This window comes from Ornithodoros turicata, chromosome 7 (assembly GCF_037126465.1).
Source record: "Ornithodoros turicata isolate Travis chromosome 7, ASM3712646v1, whole genome shotgun sequence".
Taxonomy (NCBI): Eukaryota; Metazoa; Arthropoda; class Arachnida; order Ixodida; family Argasidae; genus Ornithodoros; species Ornithodoros turicata.
Window position 1 is genome coordinate 19492391 of NC_088207.1, and position 24357 is coordinate 19516747.

Consider the following 24357-nt stretch of genomic DNA (forward strand, 5'->3'; position numbering starts at 1 on the left):
ACTATCGTGTGTCCTGGGCCGACTTCACAGGGAACTGTTTGCCTACATTTGCCTTAAAGCCGACGCGGTTGATCAATGCCAGCAGCTCAGCACCTACTCCAATCATCTCCATCGCTCCAAAGCACGTGGCCTTCTGACGTGAAGTGAGCGACGTGCTCCGTGCGCTCCCGGCAGCCGTGGTTTCGGTCTCGGCTCATTTGCATACCAAAATGTAGGATTGGATATTTTAACGCATGTGCGCGTTTCAGGATTTCTTAAACCTGGGATGACTTTCAATGTGGATTGCTTCGCATTCTGCTATGTCGCTTCTGCAAAATCCCCTTAATTAAAGGGACTAATTTTAGGTAATTCGACATTTAGTCGGTGCAAAGTTTCTTCGAGATTTCCGCCTGGCCGTGAAACTCCGATTGCAAAAACGATGTGTATACTGTTCTGAGACCTTTAGAAGAACAACTATTTTGCTGAGATGATGAACGGGGAGTTTAATCTCCAGGAGCGATACTTTACCCATTGCTAGCGGTGATGCTGGGAACGAAATCATGAGCCCCTTCACAGTAAGGATCGAAGTCCTATGGTGTCCAAAAATGCCAACAGAGCTTTGAGGGCACAGCGTTGGTGGGCTGGGTTTGGCCTTTTTAAATGAACAATCTACAAGGGATCAGAAAAAACGCCCCGTACGTTATTTGATGGTTGTATAGAGCACCGACAATGCCATTCTTAGGTTGCTATGTTCGCGTTAGTTTCACGTATACATGCCTGCGCAGCCTTCGGTGGCTCAGTCGGTCACATGTCCGCCTCAGGCCGTCGGACGGTGGCAACGTGGTGGAAGGGTACAAGGTGCTCAGGCACAGTCTTCGGTGAGGAACGTTAAATGTGATTTGCCGTGTGTCGATATTTCGGTGCACGATAAAGAACCCTTTAAGCCACAGACCCGACCACCGTGGAGTCGCTTAATTGTCGCAGTTATCTCGCGACGTAAAGCCCCGAATTATTATACATGCCTGCATGGAACTCGCCAGCCAGCTTCTCAACCAGCGCTTTTGCAGCCTGCCCAAGTCAGTAAGGAGGAAAGCGACACCAGGGAGGACGCGCTTTCCTTCTCTCTAGCTGGGGTGGTAAACAGTTCTCGACGATTTCCCCCCCTCCCCCTTCCCCGTCTAGACGGCGCAGCGCTATCAATATGGCGGCGTCCACGGTGAGCACGGAACGAGAGAACACAAGGCTACAGGAGCACAGTCGGACTACAAGATAACACACTGATAAGGCGAGAGAAAGAGGACCAACATTAAGGGAGAATATGGATGTACAAGTTCGTGTGCGAACAAACCCTGAGCAATTGGGAACAGCGGGTGTCATGTGCCTTTGTGTCCGTATTGTGCATCGCAGTCCACACCTTTTAATAATGCATCAACTTTCTCAAATTGCTGCTATTTTGCTGTATTTTCAACCTCTTCGTGAGTAGAAGACAGACAGTAACACAGACAGTTACACAGTGATTTACACTGCTAGAATTTATTGGGCGTATGAACAATCGATATCGAGCTATTAGCGCTAACTCCATAACATTGGATATCTCTGAATAGGACGGTCGGATACCGACGATTTTTCGGGGGCAGGGAGTCATGACTGAAACTGAAAAAGACCCACGTGAGTAGTAGAACAGTTTGGTTAGGCCATCTAAGCATTCGAATACCTCGCCACTGCAGACAATTTCGCATGTTTCTTTGTCCGGGAAGCCGGACACAAGGCAGATATCTGTCCAGGGAAGACATTTTCCTTCCTCGTCATCGTAATAAAACGGATACTTCCGATCATGTCGTTGGCAGTCGTGTCCCTCGGCTCCAGGTTTGCATCTCGGATCTGTTCCTGAAAAGGTAGGGAAATCCAATCCAACAGCGTTTCTTTTCCTTTTTTCACTAACGAATTGGAAGTCTTCTTTTTCCGGAGACTTTTTCTGTCAAACAACTAGATCCCCCCACCCCAACAGCGTTCAATAGGATTATCCATCGCAAAAAGTTCCGTACAAATGCGAGAGCACCGAAAACTCCTAGCGTCATACTCTGAAACTCACGAGTAGGGTTGTCAATCGGGATATCCCGAAATCCCGGGATCCCGGCCAATTTTTGACGTCCCGAAGTCCCGGGGTTTCTTCCTGAAAATCCCGGGATTTCGTGAGAGCAAACATGACAGGAATATCAAGCACCTGCGGGCCATCAGGCACAGACTCTCTCCTTCGTAAGGAACACGTTTTATGACTGGAGGTGGCAGAGGACCGCTGCCTACACGTGCGTACAGATATTTGCTGACTGTCGTTTCTTCTAGCGCAGAAGCTGAACGGACCTTCGGTTTGGCAGCCAGTACTTTCACCAAAGTTCGCTCCGAACTGGGGGACACCAGCCTCGACGTTCTGTGCTTTCTCAGGTCGTGCGTTAATGATTGTACGAGTACAATGTGACAAGCACGCAGCGACGGTGTTTATAAACTGGTTAGTGTTTCGTTTCTTTGCATTCGTTTTGTTGTTGTTGTTGTTGTTTCTGTTCCTCATTCAAGTGGAATGTTACACCGTTTGAGGAAATTATAAAGTAATATTTCCTGTTACTTCAAGTGCAGTGAGACTCGCCTTCTTTTCATGTGCAACAGTGAGATGCACATGAATAGAAAAGGAGTGGCATTGTCGTAGCAGGAAAATAAATTTAAAAAAAAAGTAAGAGTTTCGCCGTCACTATTTTACCAATGTGGTTACACTGCGAATTTTCGAGTGCTTTCCTTCAGGAAAAGGCAGAATTGACAAAGCGTACGTGAACTGCGTACAACACGCCGATATAGTCACGTGAGGTAAATGGACTTGGTTAGATAATGGCGGGTTAGATAATTCTGACCCGCGCAGAACTATAATTGGAAGCACCCATCTGAACTCGTCACAATCCCGAAATCCCGTCCTGGGATCCCGGGACTGCAAAAATGGATTGACAACCCTACTCAGGCTGTGCATCTCTGATCTATCTGTACAAGCTTTTTTTCTACCGGTATAATCCGGTTATGTTCTGTGCGAAACATTCGTCCGATTCATCGCACATGCGACTTATCATGGTTGAACAAACGAGCGATTTGCGAAAATCTGTAGAAAATGACTATGAGCTAGATGTATTACGGGCGGCGAGACCCTCACTAGAGGCGCCACTATGCCGCCTCTTCATGGGGATCCTTGTTTCGGTTTCGTTTCTGTTATTTACAGTAAAAACTGTCCTATTTAAATGAAAATGCGACTTGATTGGAAGACATATGTTGTTTTCGTCGTCCATTTTCAGGTAAGATAATTGCAGGAAAGATCAACTCTTACATGTGCAATGGCTTGATACGCAATGCAATCTGCAAATACTGCCCGGGGATAAATTCAGGACACGGTTCGTTCAGCGAACGCCAGAAGGCGACTCCCAAACTTCTCAGCGTCAATAGCAGGTTGCCAAGTAAAGCTACGTTCCCCTTGCCGGGCGTGCGCCGGGAGCGCCGAACAGAGAACGGCGAGAGTGTCCGCTCCGAGGTCCGCCGTTCTCTCGAGAAAAAAACTACGAGGACGAGGGAAGTGAGACTTCCACGAGCGCTACGAGGAAATCGTTTGTGTTCATGCGCCACGGACCTTCGTCTTGTTCTTCGCTTTGATTGCTTCGTCGTTGCCATTCGCCGGTCGCGCAAGGAGCGGCTTCTTGGACGGCGCCACAGAACGGGCCTCCGGCGTCCTCCAAGTGATTTGTCTGCCGCTGCGGACGCAGTTCCGGGCTCCCGCACGGCAGTGGGAACGCGCCTCAACGCGGAAGTTATGTAGTCCGCGTTCTTGCCTATTTTACGTGGGTGGCACGACTCTAGGCATTCCTTCCGGGTTGGGAATCCGTACTCCCTTGTCGTGCACTTTCTTCCCGGGAGTCGCACGCATGCCGATCCGTTGAGGTCGTTGTGGTAGACGTACTCGAACCTCCGATCGGGCGGTGAGCAGGGACGACTGACAACCATAGAGCAGCGATCAGAGCTCTTCTGCATCTCCGTTGTATCTGTGAGATATACGAGAACCAATATGAGGCGTACCGAACACGGTATACAAGGATTTGGATTCTGCCACGTACTTTCGCAGATTCTGCGGCATTCCGAGAGGGTAGAAAAGGCGTTATAAGTGCCGTCCAAGCACTCGTCTCCGTTAACCCATCGTTCGCAACGACCGTTGCCCATTGCATCGACTTCGTAGTAGAACAGATTGGGAGGACTGGGCACGTTTGCTGAGGAACATCGGACAAAGAGACGAGGAGAGTGGCACTGGTAGCTCCATTCCGACGAGCCTACGCAGAAATGTCAGTTTCACTGTGGTATGGGCTAAGGAGGTGAGGCTGCCGTTGTCAAGACTAGCCTTGGCTACGAGCCTTGATAAGAGTGGACATGTGACAAAATTCGTAGCCAACTCAAGCAGCCGAGCAAGCGTTGCAAACAGTTTTTGGAACTGCGCATGTTTTCACGGGCTAAACTTACGCGACGTTCCCCACCTTTCCTTTTAGCCTCTCTCCGTAAAATTTCTATGCTGGCGGTGGAACTGACGATGGATTGGGATAAATAATTCGCGTGTCATCCTTTATTGAGTGCGCGAGCGTTGCCAAAGGAAGGCACCTTCACTTTTTGTTCGAGTTCCCTCCATTCCGTTGCAATGGAAATACGCTACAAACTAAAACAAGTAAAGTAATAAATATTACAAGATTGTGTTCACATAGCACAATAGTGAGTGCGCGCGCCTACTAGAGAATCACTATAGCATATCTAAAAGGGATGTTGAAGGGGGACTTCCGAACAAAAATGTTATAGGCTTCTGTTACTTTTACAATAATGGACATGTTTCAACACGACGTAATACTGTACTACAGACGTGGACATAAGTAGAGCTCCCACCCGGGGTAGTAAGTTCTGGCGGTAGCCGCTTCGCTATGGGATTCGACGCTAGCTAGCACTATTCGTTATCACGTGATTTGCTCGAACCGCGGCAATGTATGCTGCGTCACAGATAGAATGGCGTAGATAGATAGTGTAGTGGACGATGGTATTCCTCTACATGAGTCCCGACCGGCGATGATAGTATGCCACAGAGAGGCGATGACAGTGGCATATCTCCAAGGCCACGCCGGTGGAACTGAGGCCGGTGCTCCAGGCGCGTGGTCATCTTCGTCGTTGACCACGGCCCGCTACAGTGCTCCCCGCCTCAGGCGCGGAGCGGCGAGAAAGAAGAACGATGAAGCACGTCTACACCGGATGGAGAGAGCAAGAGCGACCGTGGATGACGCGCACTGCTGGACACGTCCACGGCCCGGCACAGCACGCGTTGCAGGCAGAGGTCGATGAGTGCGGCGGGAGCGGTCAAGATGAGGTTTGCGAGAAATGAGCGTTGACATCGTCGTGGTCGGGCGCTGGAGTCGTTGACTGGGGTGCTGCAACCGGCAAGGGAGCGAGAGCTTGTAGGGTCCCAGGGAGTGAGGCTGCGTAGCGGTGATGAGATGCCGAGACGCCGGCTGAAACGTGCCGTGGCGTCGGTTGCCGTGACTGCCGCGACCGGCAGGTGAGCGCTTGGCTCGAGTGTCGCGGCCGGCAGTGAAAGAGTGCTGGGGTGCGGCAGGAGTGAAGGTTGATGCAGCTGTGAAGCGCGTGTGTGCCGGAGGGATGTGCTTCGCAATACGGCGCCTGCAGTACAGCTGTGGTCTTGCCGAGCAGAAGAAGCCTTTGGAAATGTGACCAGGTCGTGGCGTGTGGATGAGACGGTTCGAAGGAGTCGAGTCGCAGTTGAATGGTCGGACTGTCACGTGAACGCAGGGTGTCGTTGGGTTGTGAGGCTTCCAGGATGGGATGCTCAGCACCATGCCGGTGAAGCTGTTGCAAAATTTGGGAATGTTGAAGAGGCCGAATTGTTTACCGAACTAAGGTGATCGTAGTTCGGGTCACCAAATGTAGAGGACGATGGTATTCCTCTACATGAGTCCCGACCGGCGATGATGGTATGCCACGGAGAAGCGATGACAGTGGCCTATCTCCATGGCTGCGCAGGTGGAACTGAGGCCGGTGCTCCAGGCGGCGTGGTCGCATCTTCGTCGTTGACCACAGCCCGCTACAATAGCATAGATAGAATAGATAGAATGGCGATGGGTCGTGTTGACGACGTCACGATAACGGCGAGCCCTTTCGCCATCACCGCCATCGTCATGTTGGTACGGAAGAGGGTAGGTATACGGAGAGGTACGGAAGAGGGTAGCGCTGCATAGCAACAGGCTGTGTAGCAGAGTAGAAGAAAAAACGACGGTGGAAATGATAATGTACACGTCATTCCCTCTCCCCAATAACGCTAAGTGACGCTTCTAGCGCGCGCTAGCTTTTCTAACCCATGAGCCGGTTCTCCCATAGGCGATTGCCATATGTCCAGGTCTCTAGTATAGAGTACGTCGTGGTTTGAAACGCAGCAACGGAATACATCGGCTGAAAACGGCGCATGCGTCACGAAAATGGTTTTTGAAATGTGAGGAGCGGCCGCTGTGAGCCGTTGCTGGAAGAACGTGTTGCAACAGTGAGCGGCCCTCCTGCGTCACTGGGTGTGCGTCCGCCTGGTCTCTGCCTGTGTACTTTCAACGCCTTATAGCTTTTTTTTTATATCGTTTTCTTTGTGCAACAATGTGTGAAAAGAGAGGCGGTGAGAGATGTTGCATCGAAACTTCCGGAATGTCGAACTCCTGAGATTCGATATAGTCGAAACATATCCTACTCTGTGTCGAATCATTCCACTCACTTTAGCCATTCGGAGCGCTGCGTCCCACTCCCGGCGACGCTTTTCATCTTTCGGGAAGCGAAAATAAGCAACACCCGGCACAGAAGTCGACTCGATCGAGTTGCCATTTCGAATGTGACGTACTCGACATCAGAGCACGTCTGATGCACGAGCTAAGAGACCCCGAAGGACGAAACGTGTTAGCGAGCTACACTGTTCCTATACGCTCTTCCCGAGTTCTCTTATGCCAACTCAGTGTGGCGCGAACACCAAAGGAAGACACAAATACAAAGTGGTGTTGACATTGTAACGAAGCAAGGTAGGAAAAGGACGGAAGGGCAACTGTATCCGTGCCACGGGCGCTGGCTCTTGTACCTCTTGCTTGCAGTAAACGGTCCTGCACCTTCGCATAAATCCCCCTAGTAAGAGGGCAACCATGGTCCATAGCCGGTATTCCGGTCTCACCCGAAAAAACGAACAAAAATAAAACAAGCGCTAATTATTTTAGCGTTGGATTTTACGTGTGTACATGTAACAGATGATGTGCTCTGGAAGTTGCTGGGCTTGATATGCCAAGTACTTTGATTAAATTAACTTACGTGGCCGGATATAGTTTGCGGTCTCTTCTAACCTTGTCTTCGTAACGGTCCTAGCAGAGGTTGAAGATGTGCCTACGGAGCGTGCGGTTCTTGGCGGTAAAGTTGTCCCATTTAGCCTCTTTTGCAAGGTATTAATGTATTTGGTGTCCATTGCGTCTGTTAAGGAAATTTTACTTCGCTTAACGGTTTTATACTTCGGCGTCAACTTAGACATTTTTTAAGAGTGATGCATATACATGGAAGCTATACGTAAAACATGTCAGAGTAGCTCGCAACTATCTAGCGAGTAATTGCTGGATAATTCTAAAAGAGCTCTACAGACAGTGCAGTGCAGCGTTGTGGAATTATTTCTGCGTTACGAAAAATTGGTGGACTTAGACAAGACACATTTGAACGCTTCTGCCCAGCGCAGCCTTACTTACGACCACCTGAAACTTTTTATAATTTGGAATAAGTGAAACAATACTATTCAGTCATGGGTAGATCTAACAGGGTTGTGACATTGATAGGCGCAAGTCATTACAACATGCACGTCAGAGCATGAGCAAAAAAAGAAAAAAGAAACTTTCCTATGTGCCCTAGTTACAAACACGTGGACAAATTTCAGCGTCCTATTGGTTCTCAGTAACGTGACCTCTCTCGCCGCGATGTGATCGCCTTACTGATGGAGGCTCCAGCCACAATGGCGCAGCTTCATAACTTTCGGTATTCACGATGCGGATTTTCTACCCCGTCTACCGTCAGATACCCCTCTGCTCGAGAATTTGGGATGCAGTTTCAGATCGGTGCAAAGAACAGTTCGTTACGTTCACCCGCCATAGCTTAGGGCGAAGATAGGTACAACCGTTGCACGGTGAAGCATGCATGCAATAAATGCTTTACACGCCATGAGGTTACGTAGTTGCGTAGGTTGCAAGTTGTTAAATACTGCAACAGTAAATGTTATCAAGCTTATGGGGATTATTAAGACAGAGCTTAGCTTCATCTATTGCCTCGTGTCTTCAGAAGCCCTGCTTTGTACGGTATAGAAATACGAAAATACTTAATATTTCGGTCACCAGTCACTCCTTGCCCTGATGGGTTAAATGTGTTTATTTGAAACGTGTACTTCTATCCAAGTGCGTTTCCACGTGTCGCGTGTTTATTTTAAGTGTGTGGAACGCGAAGTCTGAGTGTAATGTAGATTTTACGTTACCTACGGTACCCGTACTAGCATTGATTCCTGTCTCGTAGCCTGTTCGATCTGAAAAATCAAGTATACAGGAAATTTGAAATGCCTCCATGTCACCAGCCATGTATACGCTGTAGTATACGTAGCAACTTTGCTGCGACTATTACGTTCGTAGAGAACATTGTCCAGCGCATAGAAACAAACCTCAAGGACGTCATTTACTTACTATCTTTAGCACACGACCTTACCGTCGAAAAGTTGGCATTTTCTGCAAAAGGCTCTAAACATCAGTCGCTACACATCGTGAGAACGAAAAACAGTAATGATTTCGAGAATAATAGTTGCTATTTGACGTACCCCAAATACTCAGGATCGCAGACGACATAAATAACGTACTTACTAGTGTCTAGGACAACTGGTAAAATTTGAGGAGAGCTCCGTCCACGGTGCCAGGGGACAACTGTAGTGGAAACAGGTGCTATGATCACATCGTATTGATTCAATATTAATACTTAATAATTGATCGAATAATTGAATTCAATAAGAGATAAGCTGATGTTCTGAGGCTCGAACAACATAGAAGGGACAGATACAAACAAAGCCTCAAATTGCCTAAGAAATCAACGATGAAAGATGAAAGTCACTGAAAAGGTTAGCTAGCTGTAGGGATCGAACCCACATCTTCTGGATTTCTTAGGCAATTTGAGGCTTTGTTTGTATCTGTCCCTTCTATGTTGTTCCAGCCTCAGAACATCAGCTTATCTCTTGTTCAACAGGTGCCGCTTGCGTCGATTTCCGTCGTATGAATGCGTGTATGAGTGAGCAAATAATGTAAGAGTGAAAGGAGGGTGAGTGAGAGTGAGTGGCTGGTTTTTTGTCCCTTCTGATGACGCACCCCGAAAGTCGCTGGAGAGGCGTGTTAGCTTAGCTCAATTGGTAGAGCCCTGGACCGGTAATCCAGAAGATGTGGGTTCGATCCCTACAGCTAGCTAACCTTTTCAGTGACTTTCATCTTTCATCGTTGAATTCAATGTTTTATTGGTTCATCATACATACATAATATCATCATATATCATCATATTGGTTCATCATCATACATAATATTGACAGCCTTACGGTGTGCAACAGAACCATCGGACCCAGCGAGCAGAACAAGAATCGTGCAGCCGAGAAAAGACAGCAGAGCAACTGTAGGGCCAAAGATTCCACGCAAGCTCTTTCCGGACTCCTCCCCGCTGTGTTGAAACATGTAAATATATAACGTTGCAGGTAACGGGTCTCCAAGATGTGTCGATGACACACGCACTATAGGCTTACCTTTTATCCAGAATTCCGCTCTCGCTGAACATGTGGGCCCCTGGAAGGTAATCTGCGCCAAACAGTGTACACGATATATTTGAATCACATTGCGTTCATCGTACGTTGACGTACTGCACATACTTCACATATTCATTGTAGAGAAAGCAGTTAATATTGTTAGTCCTTTGTATTGCCAACTGTAGGATGGAGGAGACGCTACTGTAGGTAGGAGAAGCAATGTTTGCCCGCATCGGAATTTTAAAAAATCGTTAGATAATTAGCCCTTACCGATGTTGAAATGCATTTTCAGGAGCAAGGAGGAGAAACCGATCAATGTAGGAGGAACCGATAGAAGACCAAATGGCGCTGTGCCTCGTGCAAAAAACAAAAGGAAAAACTGTCTCGCGCGCGCCATTTGCACCAAGCAATACCACTAGGGATTTCGGGTATGATTAGGTCTCTCACAGGAACGACAATTAGGGCTCCAATATTTGAGACATGTCACTATTCGAATATCGGAACGCCGGGACCACACCGGGACCGGGAGGTGACCCGGGGTCGAATCCATGCGCCGGCTGTGCTGTCTTGGGGTTTCCCTGGATTTTCGTCATACGTGTCGGCACAGTTCCCTGTGAAGTCGCCCCATGACGCACGATCATTCTAGTACATAGCTAGTGTATTCGCTACGTTTTTCAGTAGCGTACTAGCGATCCCGCTATATTTTAAGTTGGTCACGGTAAAAGTATTTCCGTTACAAATATGAGTAGAGGCGGACTCTTTCTCCGCTACCGCTACTTGTCATTATATGGAAGACGTGGAACACAGAGAAAGGAAACGAAGAGAAGGAAGAACGGCGAAGCGCAATTTTGTTGTTGTTATTCCTTTAAGTTACTGGGTAATCAGGCAGACTGACGTGAAGATCTTCGACAATTTCACTTACTCGCACAGGCTAAGAGCAATCGACTATTTAGGAATATAATTGGTGTTATTCTGTGCAGTTCTGAACTTTTGAGCTCACATTTGCGAGCCACAAACATGTACGTGTAACATACTGTATGGAACCGCAATTGTTGAGGTGAAATACCTCATCTCATCGTCATTCATGTAGTCGTTGTTGTGTAACGTACAGCATGATATGTGCTACGAGGCTAGTTTCTTGATACAGTCAGCCGCAAAACTAGTGTGACCGTGTTGATAGCACATTTCAAACCTCGTTTTGCAACGTTTGTTCTGAGCAGACAAAGAAAATACCCGGTCCTTTGGAACAGCAATCCGAAAATATATAGTAAACTCAACGAAATCGCGTCCAGACACTCGCTTTGGGGGGCGGGGGGGGGGTTGCTTTGTCTAGAGTCACTAAATAAGCTACGCTTCGGAGTATCGACACTGAGTTCCAAGAGCGAGCATGCGCATTCTTGTTCCGCGCCACGCTACCCAGGCGCACGCGCACTGCGCACGTTAGCGCATGATGCCACCTATCGTGCGCGGGTGAAGTGTTCCTTTCGTTTACAAGCAGCAGTTGACGGCCTTGAGCTCACCGTGACATCTTCTGGACGCTCTCGTGAACAATGCATGGATTACCGCACAACAATCATACACGCTTCTCTATCCCACAGCAAGCATTGCGTGAGCCGTCTTTGATCCTCAACTGCGGATGGTACCGGTTAGAGTCACTAAATAAGGGTACAGAGTATCGCATTCCTTTTCCGCTCCGGAGCCGCTGTTCGGTGTCCGAGATTGGGCCGATCGTGTCACGTGGTTTCTCTTTCCAATAACGCGTTGTCATGTTGAGTCCCCTCTATCCAAAACCGGTTTCCTCTGTTGCGAGCTCTCTCGCCTGCGCGCTGTTCACCGGCGGAGGAGGGGGCTGTTGCCGTCCCATTGCTAGGCGACGCAACCGCGCCGGACACAAGATGGCGGTCTTGCTCGCCGGCGTGGCGCAGTGTCGCTACTCTGCTCCCTATTTAGTGACTGTAGTACCGGTGTGGTGCGGAAACAAGATGGCGCTCCTGCTCTTTCTTGGACCTCAGTGTCGATACTCTGAAGCGAAGCTCATTTAGTGACTCTAGCTTTGTCAAAGTGCGTAACCTGGAGAGGGGAAGGGAAAACTAATGTATAACCGAGTGTTCGGGTGCGGTAGCCACCCCCACCCCCTTTTTTCCCCCTGGATCAGCCGCTGGAATGATATGACATGAACAGCGAAAATTTACATATTTTCTTTTTTCTTCTTCTGCTTGGTTAATTACGGAAGTAATCTCACACGTGTAGACTCTAACTGATGATCTCATACTACCAGAAGAAGAGTGTTAAACGTAGTTCTTCGAACAGTCAAATGCCTTGTAAGAGAAGCCATCGCCTTGCTCGAAGAGTGGCAGCAGGTGCATGGGCAACAACAGTAATTGCTTATTCCTCTGAGAGCTAAGCTGTGGTGCAGTATGTCAACAGCACACAGAAGACTGTCTATTCTTCTTGGAGGCGTTGGCCCTGGCGAAAGCATGAGTGAACGGTATGTTATTCGTTTCATCTTTTCACAACCTTGTATACTTACTCATGACTCCACCAGAGGAGCAGTCCGGACTAGGAGTGGTATTTTGGAATAACAAGACGCGAGCTTTGTTTAGATTACCTTTCCTTATTCATTTAATAAACTTTCATATCCCCCTGGCTCGTGAGGGAACAAATATTGTATCATCTTTAGAAACATTCGGCAATGGGGTGACTACGATGAGGTGTTGCATATAGAAGTAAACACGACGCAAAAGACAAAGGGACGGAAGAACAGGCAGGACGAGCGTCACTTCCACTTCCTGTCTGTTCCTCCGTCCCTTTGTCTTTTGCGTCGTGTTTACTTCATTATGCATTCGCACCAACTAACCCAATTGCTCGTCGTGTTGCCTATAGAGAAGGGCACGGTAGCGGAGAAAGTAACGACATAGTGTTTACGTTATGACGTTACGACAGCGGTGAGGAGAAACCATGGTCGCTTTACCATGTATGTGGAAAAAAGAACTATCTTCTAAGTGAGAAGCAATGCATAAAAGTGCGAGGAAGCCAGCGAGTCAAAACAACTGACCTATGTTTGCTAAGCTGAACAGACCCAACGAAATAGAGAATTGCAGCAGAACAAAATGTATTCCACATTCGTGTTGCAGAGGCGAGCGCAAATGGCAATACAGTATTACATAAAACCCACACAACCTTGAGGAATATGAGTGTACAGTAACGCAGGAGACGCTACATTACTGCGTTATCAGCGTTGGAGGCGCTCTGGGACGAGTCTGTGAGGTACTGCATTGCGCTGGTGACGGTGTGTGAACCTGCATGTGGGATCCTGGGAACAAAAGTTTGGACAATGAGAGTTACGGAACCATTCAAATCCGTACAAAGCACAAGGTACAAAGCAGCATAAATGCGGGAAGGCGTTCACTCCGCGATTGAGTCTTAGAATATCGTAAGAATACAACAAGTAGGAAGCTGCGAATTATATATCTCGATGTATATATCCGCAGCTATGCAAAATGCACGCCGGTGTATTGACTTGGCGACCAAGTAAGAGCAGAAAAGTAGCAAGCGTAAGTGGCGTTCATATGCAGGACCGCAAAACGCTTGCCATAATCACAACAAACATGCGCTAAGAGCTCTTGCTATCAAAATAACGCACGTACCTAGCACAAAATGCACACTTACCCAGTGTACGAAGTGTGTGAATTAGGGCTGCGGTGGTGACGTTCGTTTTCGGTTATATATTCTTTGCAATCTTCGCACTCACTACACTTTCCCCTGAGAACACCGAGAATATCCTTGTTTGCTAGCGACATCTAGCTTTTCCGTTGTTCCTGACGATACTATGATAAACGCGAGGAAAACCACTGACTAAAACAGATTACACTTGTTAACAGACGGACGACGAGCGTTAAGCGTTTCAAGGAAACCGCTCTCAGTGTGGATAGACCTAGACAAGGCTCAAGGTATATTTAAACAGGTAGCGCAACTCCCATAGGCCCCTGTGTCTTCAGAATGACGCCATGATAGAGACGGTCAGCGCCATCCATCCGTTGCGCGGACTACTACGATTGTAAATAAATGACGTCAGAGACGACGTCACTAGTATGAATAATAAGTAGTGCATAATTAGCCATGCACGTTTATACTGGCCCACTTCGCTTGCCTTGTATTCCCTTTTCCGCGCCCAGTCAACAATACCAGACGAGAACACAGAAAAATAAAGCATATCATATTTAATGAATCATATCAATTCCAAATACATACAGTTATCCCAGATTTTGACAACTCCAAACAGAAAGGCGTCGTGATGACCACAAAGAAATTAGAAAGGCTCACATAAGGCCCATTTCTCACCTAGAGCTATACGTACATCTAGTGATTAGACGTTTGCATTTATTCAATGAGTGGCCGTTATAGGTCCATTGCAACAAAACACAACATCGTTGGTGCACAGTTGGTTCCTGCTAACACTCACACCATCATGGCCGCTCGTCCCACGACGAAATCTTTTTTTCGCGGGCACAGCAACAGGAGATGCATTGTTGCATCCATCTGTTCACACCTGTTAATCTTGATCTACAGCACGGAGATGTGAAGGTCGCTTCCTGTTTAACCCAAAGAGTGTACGAACTCCGTATTACAATGCACGGACACACGGTACGGATACAGAGACACACGGATAAACACCCCCCAACTGTGTCACATGCGCAAAGGAGCAGGATACGGAAATGTAATGGAGTGGTAGATGATCTCGTATATGTGCACGAGCGGGGCAACAGAAAGCTTTTTCTACATTGAAATTAAGAATAACCTATTAGTACACACACAAGCCAGGCCCATGTTGTAAAGTTTTTCTGTTTACAACCGTACTTCTACTGTCAACACCCAGGATCGCTCGCGCCTCATGCTGGTGGCCTTGCCGATGGGTCTGATTTGGTATTTTCGCTAGTTTTCGCTACCAGTTTAGATATACCTTGCAAGGCTCGGCTACGCAGCGAAATCGGAAATCTTGGTGGTTGCAGCATTGACAATGGTTTTCCACCCTTTAGAAAGAAACATACTATCAGTATTCCAGACTGCGAACTTATAATCTGTGTTCATACAGCATTGATAACATGTAGTCGACGTATAGATGACGCTGAAACAGATAAAAAAATAACAGCTTAGATTCGCAACTGTCGTCTCGAATGGGAGGCTGAAACGCGGCATTATGCTGAAAAACAGAAGGAAAACAAACGATAAGAAACTAACAAAGAAATTATCGTTGGAGATTTCGCTTAGAAGTTACAGTGTCGGAGTAGAGGGTACATTTATAAGTTACAACAAGCTGTTTTTGTTTTTTCCGAGATGTAACTTCTATTCCTGTTGTAAAGACATGACTTTGGTCGCTTTTAACCTCTAAATATACGTTACAGTGGTGTAACCTATAAGAAATCTCGAAATCTACGTCTATATAGAAGTTACATGTTTCTAAAAGTTACAATAAAAGGTACGGGTTTAAGAGTGTATCGTGAGACGAATGGAAACGTACCCATGGCAACGTTAAGCTCCTTTACGCAGGTGTTGGACAATTCGTCGATGTTGTTTAGAAATATAGAGTGGTCCCGAATGCGCGGCTGGTCGGGAATATACTGGAATTGGTCCGGAATGGGAATTTGCGCGAGAAACGAAGCCAAATGACAAATTTCCGTGCTAATACTACTCGGAAGATGCTAAGTCCTGTTAGCAAGACTAGGAATTTTAGAACTGACTCCATCACGACACCGCAGGCAACAAAGCAAAAAGGAGACAAGGCTGCACACTCTATGATAAGTGTTGTACATACTACATTCTAAAAAAAGTTCTATGTTTATACGCGAATCGCGTCATCTATGGGACACACGTTATGCCATTCAGCAGGCCTCAAACAAGAGACGAAGGTTTTCATAAAATAGCTGCTAGTGCATGTCCCCACTTAGAGCAACGAGGCCAATACTCGTGGGTCAATTCCCTTTTTTCTTATATACTTCTCGAACAGATGGCTGTGTAGTTCCTTTTGATGACCCAGGACGAAGTCCAATCTTAATAGGTGGCACGTCGTAGTGGCACGTGACAACTGTAGTTATTGACATTCATAGTTCGCGCCGCAGTTGTACACGCCGTCGTTCACCGTCCTCAAGTATTGCTCCAAGCGTGCAAGCACTTTGCAGTCCATACGCCATAACCTGTCCGCACGTATCCGCAAAGCACTTAGCTTGAAAACCAAAAGGGCATGGCTGGAGCCAGTCTCTGTACGTTCAAATTTTTCAATGCGGAAATTACGAGAATACTGATAGAACAGAAAAAAAAAAAATCCAAGTTCACATTTCCGCGAGTATACGTCCAAAGTAACTTGAAACCTAACTCCTATGCCAATACATAGAAGGAAAAGGCTCAAAATTGAAGCCGTCCATATTTCAAGCTCAGTTGGAAATAGGTGCCTCCTCCCGACGTACATTTATCTTATCAGTTAGTTTACGCTCCGCATCAGCAACACAAACTGGTGGGTTGAGGTAATTATTGAATCTTGAAACGCTTCACCGTATGATGAGGAGCGACATGAACGCTTCGTTGTAAAAGCGAGAAATCGCCCAGGCAGGTCACAATTGGGGACAACACAAACACGTAAGCCTCAAACGCCCAGAAATTAACTTAATCAAATTAAAAATTAAGGAATCCCCATAAAACGCATGTTTAAAATAACGAATATCAATTAAAATAGCGGGGTAAGCTATAACAAGTGAATGAGATATGTGATGAATTTCTGCTTAAACAAATTCATCGCATATTTCGCTCCCAGAGAAACAAAATGTCGAACGACTCGTTCTCTCCCGTGACTTTTCATTTGTTATTTTCCTTTTTTTTAATATGGGAGGCTCACGTGCACTTTGCGACACTTATGCAATTACGCTAGTTGTAAAAATAGAGCGTATACGCCCTGCCGTACACTTATTTCTCTCAAAGTATACTCCTTTACGCATACTCCTGCCTTCTGTGTATGGAAGCCTTTTATTATTTCCTTAGCGCTTTTGTCTTAGCGTTGTGTGGCAAACTGCACTCGCAGACTTCGTGTCCCTATTTTTTCTCTTCTTCTTCTTGGGGCTTCTGCTTGACTACACACCTGTATAGTCGTGTTAAACCAAGAAATGGAATGTTGGTGCATCTTCTCCTCTCCCCATTTAACCGCCAAAAGACAACACAGCGTTCGGAACGCTATGTGAGCCAGTAGGTTATTGTTATAGCTCACAGTAATTCATTATTAATTGTAACGAGCGCAAGTTATACCTACAGCTCCCGACATACCACTCTTAGGTTGAACACGACTATAATTGCCTCCGTTAGAAGCCAACGGCGGGTCACTAGAGAATCAAAGTTACAAGTTACAAGATAAATGTTATCTATGAATTTATTCACACGGGTGACAGGAGGAGATGGCGAGAAGCTTGACAGAGCACTTCAGTGAGCAGGGCCACCTGGCGGCCGAAAGCATCCACGTCCACGGGATTTCTCATTATCGCATCTTGCATCCCAGGGAACATGACTCCATCAGGGGAGTATACGAGATTCCTGGATAAGAATGGAAGGACATCGCACAAAATTACTATCGACATAATGGACGTTCTAACCCAGATCCCTACCTCAGTGTAATATCCCTACTGGGAATTCCACCTGGACAGATGAATATCTTCTCTATCTTCATCATGATGTCGTTGGCAACACGGATCATGATAGGGCTGCGAAAAAAAAAAGTATGCCAGAATATGTGGCGCATGCTGATGGAAGCTCAGCGCTTGTTCTGAATAGCTTCCAGCAGATTGCAGATGGGCAGGTGCCTTACTTAAGTAGGTCCAAATGCTTTGTCAAGTTCATGAATCTCTCAGTAGCATGGATGAACTCCGATGCAGCCTTGAATGGAGCACCTGCGAGACAAGTGCGTACATATAAGCCGAACTTGACCGCGTGTTATTAGGGAACCTTCCAATGCAGGTCCGTACAATGTTATTCTTCGAGACTGAATGCACCAACCCTTTGCTTTCTTAACAGGGCAGCATTCTAACAACCACCCCGCACTCGCAGGTCTACAATGCTGGGAGTAGAGCTCTGGTCTAACGATATGGTCGATGGGAGGGGTGGACCATAATCAGCGGTCACGAGGTGTGTTAACCAATTGTAGATTGTAGTCCAGGTCGGATATGTAGTGCACAACCTCATGTGGACAAGTGGACCGTTGTTCAAACTTCTCTGCATTGCCGGCGCGTCCATTTAGAGTCCACAGCTAGACGAAATCGCATGAGCGAAGATGGAGGTTGTATCTGTGTTATTGCCTGTCTTCAGCACCAACAAGATACGGCACCTGGCGATTAATGCTGGTGATACCGCTGTTGTAGAAAATGAGTCGTGGGTCACTCTATAAGGTGGCAGAAGTGCTGAAGAAGTGCAGAAGTAGTGAAGTGCTGTGCGGTGCATCAACGTATTTCTGACACCTGAGAAGGATGTGTTCTACATCCTCTACAACGCCACACTCACTACAGTTTGAAGAGGAGACGTGCGCTGTACGGTACATTGATCCGTAGCCTATGTAGGACATTCGTCGTTTGTCGCGTGAAGGAAAATGCTACTCGAAAGCGTAACTCTGGGTCGACCTTGTACAGAAGCGAATCCGAAGAAGCCGATCCTGTTAACCAGGAGGTCCTGCACATTTGTTGCTTGGGCTCGTTCAGCATTCGTTCCGCGTCGCCCTTGGTGAAATATAGGGACATCGTTGGGACGCGCCTGAGTTGAAGAGCCCTGCGTGCAGTAGCGTCCACAGCCTCGTTGCCTGCAATACCACAGTGGCCAGCGATCCACTGCATTTGGATGTCATGACCTTTCAAATACTGCCGCATAGTATGCGTGCGGGACACCTTGCGCTGCTGACGCCAGAGATCCCGAAGTAAACATAAAATAAGCTGTCGTAACCTCGTAACCGGCAGGTTACATGGAAATATCGTACGACTGCAGCTTGTTTGAGTTGGGTTATACACCGTGTTTGTCGAGGACGTGACACAGAATGTGATCACCCAATCAACCATTTTTTTTTAGCTTTAAACCGAAATATTGCAGGTGGAAAGCAGGTGCATACTCTAGCAAGACGCGAGATGTTCATCAATCAACGCGACATCAAAACGCGATACAGACAGCAAAGCCAAATACCACCGATAGGAGCGGAGAAAGATGTCTATCATTCGCTTAAATCTTGCTAGTGCATTGCATATCCAACGACATGACGTTTAGCTTGTACAGTCCTTGAAAGGTAAAGGATGCTGTCTTTTCACTATCGTTATCGTCGACTGAACTCTGCCTATAGACAGAACGCAAATCCACCGTTGACAAAAGGCATGCGCCGCGCAAATAATCTAGAGCTTTTCCAATTTTCGTAAGTGAATACACGTCGTTTCTGGTGATACTGTTTAACTTCCGAAATTCAAAATATCCAACTTTCTTCTTTCTCTTTGTCTAGAAAAGCTGGCGATCACCAGGGACTTGCTGATTACTGAATTGTTCCTTTAGCCAGCATATCCTTCACGTGCTCACGAGCAATTCGACATTCGTCACAAGACACGCGATTTGGCAGGCTGTGTGTTTTTTTGTTTTTGTTTTTTGCGTGTGTGTGTGCTCCCTTTATGTTCCCTTTCCACTCGCGGGAGGCGCAAGGTCACGTAAACTTCGTGACCACTAACATCGCCAGTACAAGCTATCGAGTAGTCTGTCGGAGGCCATGGTTCATTCGTTGTTTCAGAGAGAGATGCGTTAAAGATTACGTAAACTACACCTTATATCAAATGAAACAACCGCAATGCAGTTACTTAGGCCACTACCCCGAGATATATTTGCAGGAACTTCTCCCGTAGGGCAGCATTTGAGGGGAACTTATGGAAGGAACTACTTGGGTCCGACACTGCTTTCTTCGGCTTGCAAAGCGGGACGGTGCAGTACAGCATCACGCCTCATGTCTGACAAACCATGCACTGGAGACAAACACCACCGATCGTGTGAAAACCAGCCAAAGCCAAACGCGAATGACGGCAGCGACGGTATCCGCATGACATGCGTCGTCTGCCGAGGGGTCCGTATTGAGCGCCACAAACATGAGGCGGCCGCTTGGTGAAACTGAGTCATCGGCGCTGGGGCTAGGTGCGAATGGTCGTGGTGCACACAATATGGAGCAGTCCACTTCGCATATTTCTAAATTTGTGCGGTTGACCGTGTTGTGGATGTGCTGTCAAGTTGTCGATCCACATATGGACGACACCGTCAGAAAAGTCCTAATAATATCACCTCCAGTGACCAATCGTCATTCGGAATGATGACGTTTTGACCCATAACCTGTTCGGAAACGGGACATGTACGTATCCATGTACGTATCTACGAGCGCAAAAAGGAAGAAGGACAAACAGCGCAGACACGAAATTGCGACTGAAGTTTATTGTACGAGCACACGAAAGGGTGGGGGGAGGGTGAAAGGAACTGTGAACCAGGAAGCGACTTGGCCTCCGGCCTCAGTTGCCAGTTTGAGCCTTTCGTGTTTGTCCGTCCTCGTTTGTGTGCTCGTCTTTTTAATATGAGCTCCGACCAACTTTCGAGGCTTTCTACACTTACCAGGACATGAATACATCTATTTCGGACAGTCCCCACGAAAATTAAAATGTCCAAAAGAGCCATACGCTCTCAGTTTTCAATAAATCAAAGGAATGAACGATATTACTCTATATGATGGTTGCCTAGGATCGTACAATGTTCGAAGAGTGCGAAGGGAAAATTGTGGCAGAAGAGTAGCAGTAGGAACTAGGAAGTAAAGATACTACAGGGTTAGTCTCACAAACGTTACACATTTTGATCGCATCGTAAAAATAGAAGACTGGGTTTATCCAACACCAAACTTTGCAGACTCGTAGCCATTTGTCTGAAGTTTTGTTGGGATTTTTTGTGGGCATTATGGTCCTGTACACTCTGAAAAAAAAAGGAGTCGTACCGACTCCTTTACGGGGGTAAAACGTTCTAACTCCGGGGTGCAAAATAACACCCCTTTTGAAGAGTATCTGCAACTCCGGAAACTACGGAGTAAAATTTACTCCTAGGGTACAGAGTAAAAGTTACTCCCATACAGCTCCCTATTTACTCCAGCATATCGGGTGTAAAAGTAACTCCGTTCATGCGGCTAGCATAACTCCACTGGGGAGTTCTTGTTATGCTACATAAGGCATAAAAGTTATGCCCTTCACCTGGAGTGCACATTACTCCAGTCGTCTCCTCACCTTGAAGATCATGCAAATAAGTGTTGCAAAACAGTATATCTCAATAAGAAACATTTATTGTGTCTCTCATACAAATTGGCAAGAACAGAAAAAGGAAGCTTTCTGTGCTTAATATGATCCTATGAAAACAACTGGTAAGATGCCACAGGTACAAGTACATTCTTCCATTATAAGGTTGCCACACACCCAATGCAACTATCACCTGGCATATACTTCCAACTCCTACAAACAGGAAACAAAACAGTTATTTGAAGTTAATCTGTCGCTATACATTAACATATCAGTGCATAGGAATTTGGCATATCGGCACCCACTTTTTTGCTTTTTCATGAGAAAGCAGGGGGAGACGCGCCTTTTGAAGTGCATCTGGCTGAGGCATAAAGTGCAGTACATGCTCTTTAGAGTTTTCTTTTTTCTTGGCAGAAGAGTAGTTGCCTTATATGAGAAACTGCTGTCATATGCAATTCACAATTTGGAGCCTACAAGAATATCTTGCCTAAAATAGATGTGTGTATACACTTCCCAATATATCTATTGTAAATCACCTGTAATAAGATGAGCACTTACACAAGTGAAAAGGTCAGGTGCACCTCCTTCAGCAGATGAGCAAGGGCATGAATTACTCATGCTGGGTAATAATCTGCAAGATAAATATAGGTAATGGAGTCCGAGCAGTGGCGATATGTTACGTTATCATAAGTCAAGTACTTTCATAACTAACAATTTCTTGTGCCAAACAAACTATGCTAGGAAAATGAGTGGTTTGAATCATGTCTGTGCGTGCAAAAAGTGATTGGTGCTATGTCGGTTACTTACTATCTTGTTCATCAATAATATTCTCATTTATGAGCTGATCATTACTCTAACTAGTCCCTTTGTCTTCCTTGCAATGTGCATCTATCCTTTGTGGAGGTGGAGCAGCACTTTCTTTTCTCTGTCTGCCCAATGTGCCCTGCAAACGACTCGTAAATCTGAAATAGCATTAGAACTCAACACTGATGCAGTGGCGGATCCGGGGGGAGGGACGGTTGGGCGATCGCCCCCCCCCCCGGCTCAAAACAGCAGGTTTAGCAGCGGAGTATCCCCACTCCCCCCCCCCCCACTTAGGGGCTTCGACAAACAACCCCCCCCCCCAAACAACAACAACAAAAGCGACACGGACTGGATCCGCCCCTGCACTGACACCACTTGTCGTCGTCAGGATACACGTGAATGATAATACAGAACGGCGGTAATACCTACCCCATTGAAACTTACCAGTGCAGGGTACCTCCTTACCACAACCTGCACAGTTGACTTCTCATTCCAGAGACATGCCGAGTGATGCTAGCCTTTAGTTAACTTGCCACCTTCGTCATCTGCAGTGCGTTCCATCAAAGCCAGACTATTCTGCAATGCTGTTCACATTAATTAACAAAGCATCCTATCCAAAATACGATTTCACTTATCGTCAATTTGAAGTTCCTGTTCTTCAAAGAAGTTAGACTTCTTAGGATACAAAGGTCCACTTACGAAAAGAAACTCTCTGGAAGAAGCATAACTGTGAACAGATACCACATTTTCATAATTCGTGTACGTAACACAGGACGCATACTTACCTGAAGTACATACAGGACGACACTCAGACACATGATTTGTAGTTGTGGCATTCATTGCACTTCAGCACGCCGACGTTGTTCTTCGAAGATAATCTTATTCAGCTTTGAGAACATCATTGATACAGTTTCAAGTTCCCGCACGACAACGGCCAACCGCTAAACGACCGCACGATGTCAGTGTTGCTAGACTACGCAATGAAAAGAACAAAAACGGTCCAAGAATATGAAGACGCCTCGCGCTCAACTCTTACCACGGAGTAAAGCGCTGGTTGAATGGAGTTATTAGAGCATGAAAACATAGAAACGCAGAAACAGGGAGTTGCAATGGTGTTTGGTGAGAGTTAAACTGCATCAAGGGGTGTAAAATTGCCTAATACTCTCGTTCGACTCCTTTTTTTCTCAGAGTGTAGAAGAAAAATTAAAAATCAAGCAAAATTTCACTCCATGCATTTTCTATGGCCTATCTCACTCAAAAGCCGACATTTTCTGCTGTGTGCGCTTCATTTTCATTTCACCACACACAGGTGGCACCAGCATATGGAACAAGACTGGAACATGAGGATTGGTGCATAACGTCAGAATTAGCCTGTCAGATCGTTGTAGGCAGCGCTACCTGTGTGAAGTGATGTGAACGTGGAGCAGACACAAGAAAAAATGGCGGTGTTTGTGTGGGATAGGCCATTGAAAATGCATGGGGCCAGATTTTGCTTTATTTTTAATCTTCTTTCTACATGACTATAGCGCTTACAAAAAATTCGAATGAAACTTCAGATAAATGGCTATCAGTCTGCAAAGTTTGGGATGGGCCAAACCTAGTCTTCTATTTTTACGGTGCGATTGAAATGTGTAACGTTTGCTAGAATAACCCTGTACATGTAAGACTTGGTGCAGCGAACATAACTTACTCAGATCAAGCTGAAGAGAGTTAATGGTATTCTTGTGCTTGGAAAAAAAGGTATCCAGTCCAACCCTGATCTCGTAGGAAAGTTCCCTGAGCTCATACGGCAGAAGTGAGCGATCCGCCCATTGACGTGCCAGGCCTGCCATCATCTGCGCCGACATGCGGCTCACAAGGAATCCGGGGTCTACGTACTTCTCCACCATCTCGTATGTGTCATACCCGGTGTGGTGGGCGGGGAAGGCCTTACCAGGTCGCTGCTAAAAGGGAATAGAATGTACTATGAGAGAAGTTGGATAACATGAATTCTGCGTAGTTGCGCAGGTGCGATCTGGTCGCTGGAATATCGTACCTCGTTACAAGTAACTCGTTACTGTAACTAAGTTTTTTTTTTTTTTTTGTAATTTGTAACTTAACTCGGTGCTTCTGCGCTGTGGTAACTTTCAGAGGAACTCGTTTCTTTTGAAGTTAACTTTGCTAAAGTAACTTAAGGTAAGTTCCAAGTTACTTTTAATTCGTTTTTCACTCACGTCCTTATTTTCTTGCTTTTCCTCCGGTTCTTTCATGGCGTTTTATGCCACAGAACGTGGTATTCAATCAATGACAGTATACTACTCAGGAAGTAAGAACCGCTGCCATTGAAATGAAACTGAACCATTGTGCGCCCACAGGAAGTAAGATGCAAAGCGTTCG

General features: G+C 46.4%; 2 protein-coding genes and 1 non-coding gene across 8 annotated transcripts in view; 1 reads left to right on the forward strand and 2 right to left on the reverse strand.

Annotated features, from left to right (window-relative positions):
- Positions 1-1480: 1480 nt before the first annotated feature.
- Positions 1481-10259, reverse strand: LOC135400280 (uncharacterized). Of its 6 annotated transcripts, none has more exons than XM_064632078.1 (13): positions 10139-10259; positions 9992-10047; positions 9869-9920; positions 9668-9786; positions 8952-9011; positions 8778-8819; positions 8576-8623; positions 8439-8453; positions 7381-7536; positions 4119-4328; positions 3837-4046; positions 1694-1866; positions 1481-1632 (listed from the first exon to the last, which is right to left on the reverse strand). In XM_064632078.1, exons 3-13 carry the CDS (start codon positions 9898-9900, stop codon positions 1621-1623), a joined length of 1077 nt encoding a protein of 358 aa, XP_064488148.1. In that variant the 5' UTR covers positions 9901-9920; positions 9992-10047; positions 10139-10259; the 3' UTR covers positions 1481-1620. The 6 variants fall into 6 exon arrangements, with proteins under 6 accessions (XP_064488148.1, XP_064488147.1, XP_064488144.1 ...); XM_064632077.1 differs by having other exon boundaries at positions 9992-10069; XM_064632074.1 differs by lacking the exons at positions 8439-8453; positions 9992-10047 and adding an exon at positions 7803-7814.
- Positions 9470-9542, forward strand: Trnat-ggu (transfer RNA threonine (anticodon GGU)). The gene has a single exon. It is a non-coding gene; the product is annotated as a tRNA-Thr (tRNA).
- A 7006-nt stretch (positions 10260-17265) lies between the features above and the next one.
- The window catches only part of LOC135399637 (N-acetylated-alpha-linked acidic dipeptidase 2-like), a 36123-nt gene continuing 29031 nt past the window's right edge, over positions 17266-24357 (reverse strand). Inside the window, exons 16-19 of the mRNA XM_064631357.1 lie at positions 23672-23924; positions 17712-17793; positions 17512-17607; positions 17266-17440 (exon numbers count right to left, since the gene is read on the reverse strand). Coding sequence (XP_064487427.1) covers positions 17284-17440; positions 17512-17607; positions 17712-17793; positions 23672-23924 — 588 coding nt within the window. The 3' untranslated portion in view covers positions 17266-17283. The remainder of the gene's footprint in view (positions 17441-17511; positions 17608-17711; positions 17794-23671; positions 23925-24357) is intronic.

Excerpts from the sequence above, each read along its gene's own strand:
- LOC135400280 (XM_064632073.1), bottom strand. Across the intron at positions 8,624-8,777 it reads AAGGTCGTGTGCTAAAGATA|ATCGAACAGGCTACGAGACA; the intron begins GTAAGTAAATGA and ends TTGATTTTTCAG. Across the intron at positions 4,047-4,118 it reads ATGCCGCAGAATCTGCGAAA|ATACAACGGAGATGCAGAAG; the intron begins GTACGTGGCAGA and ends TATATCTCACAG.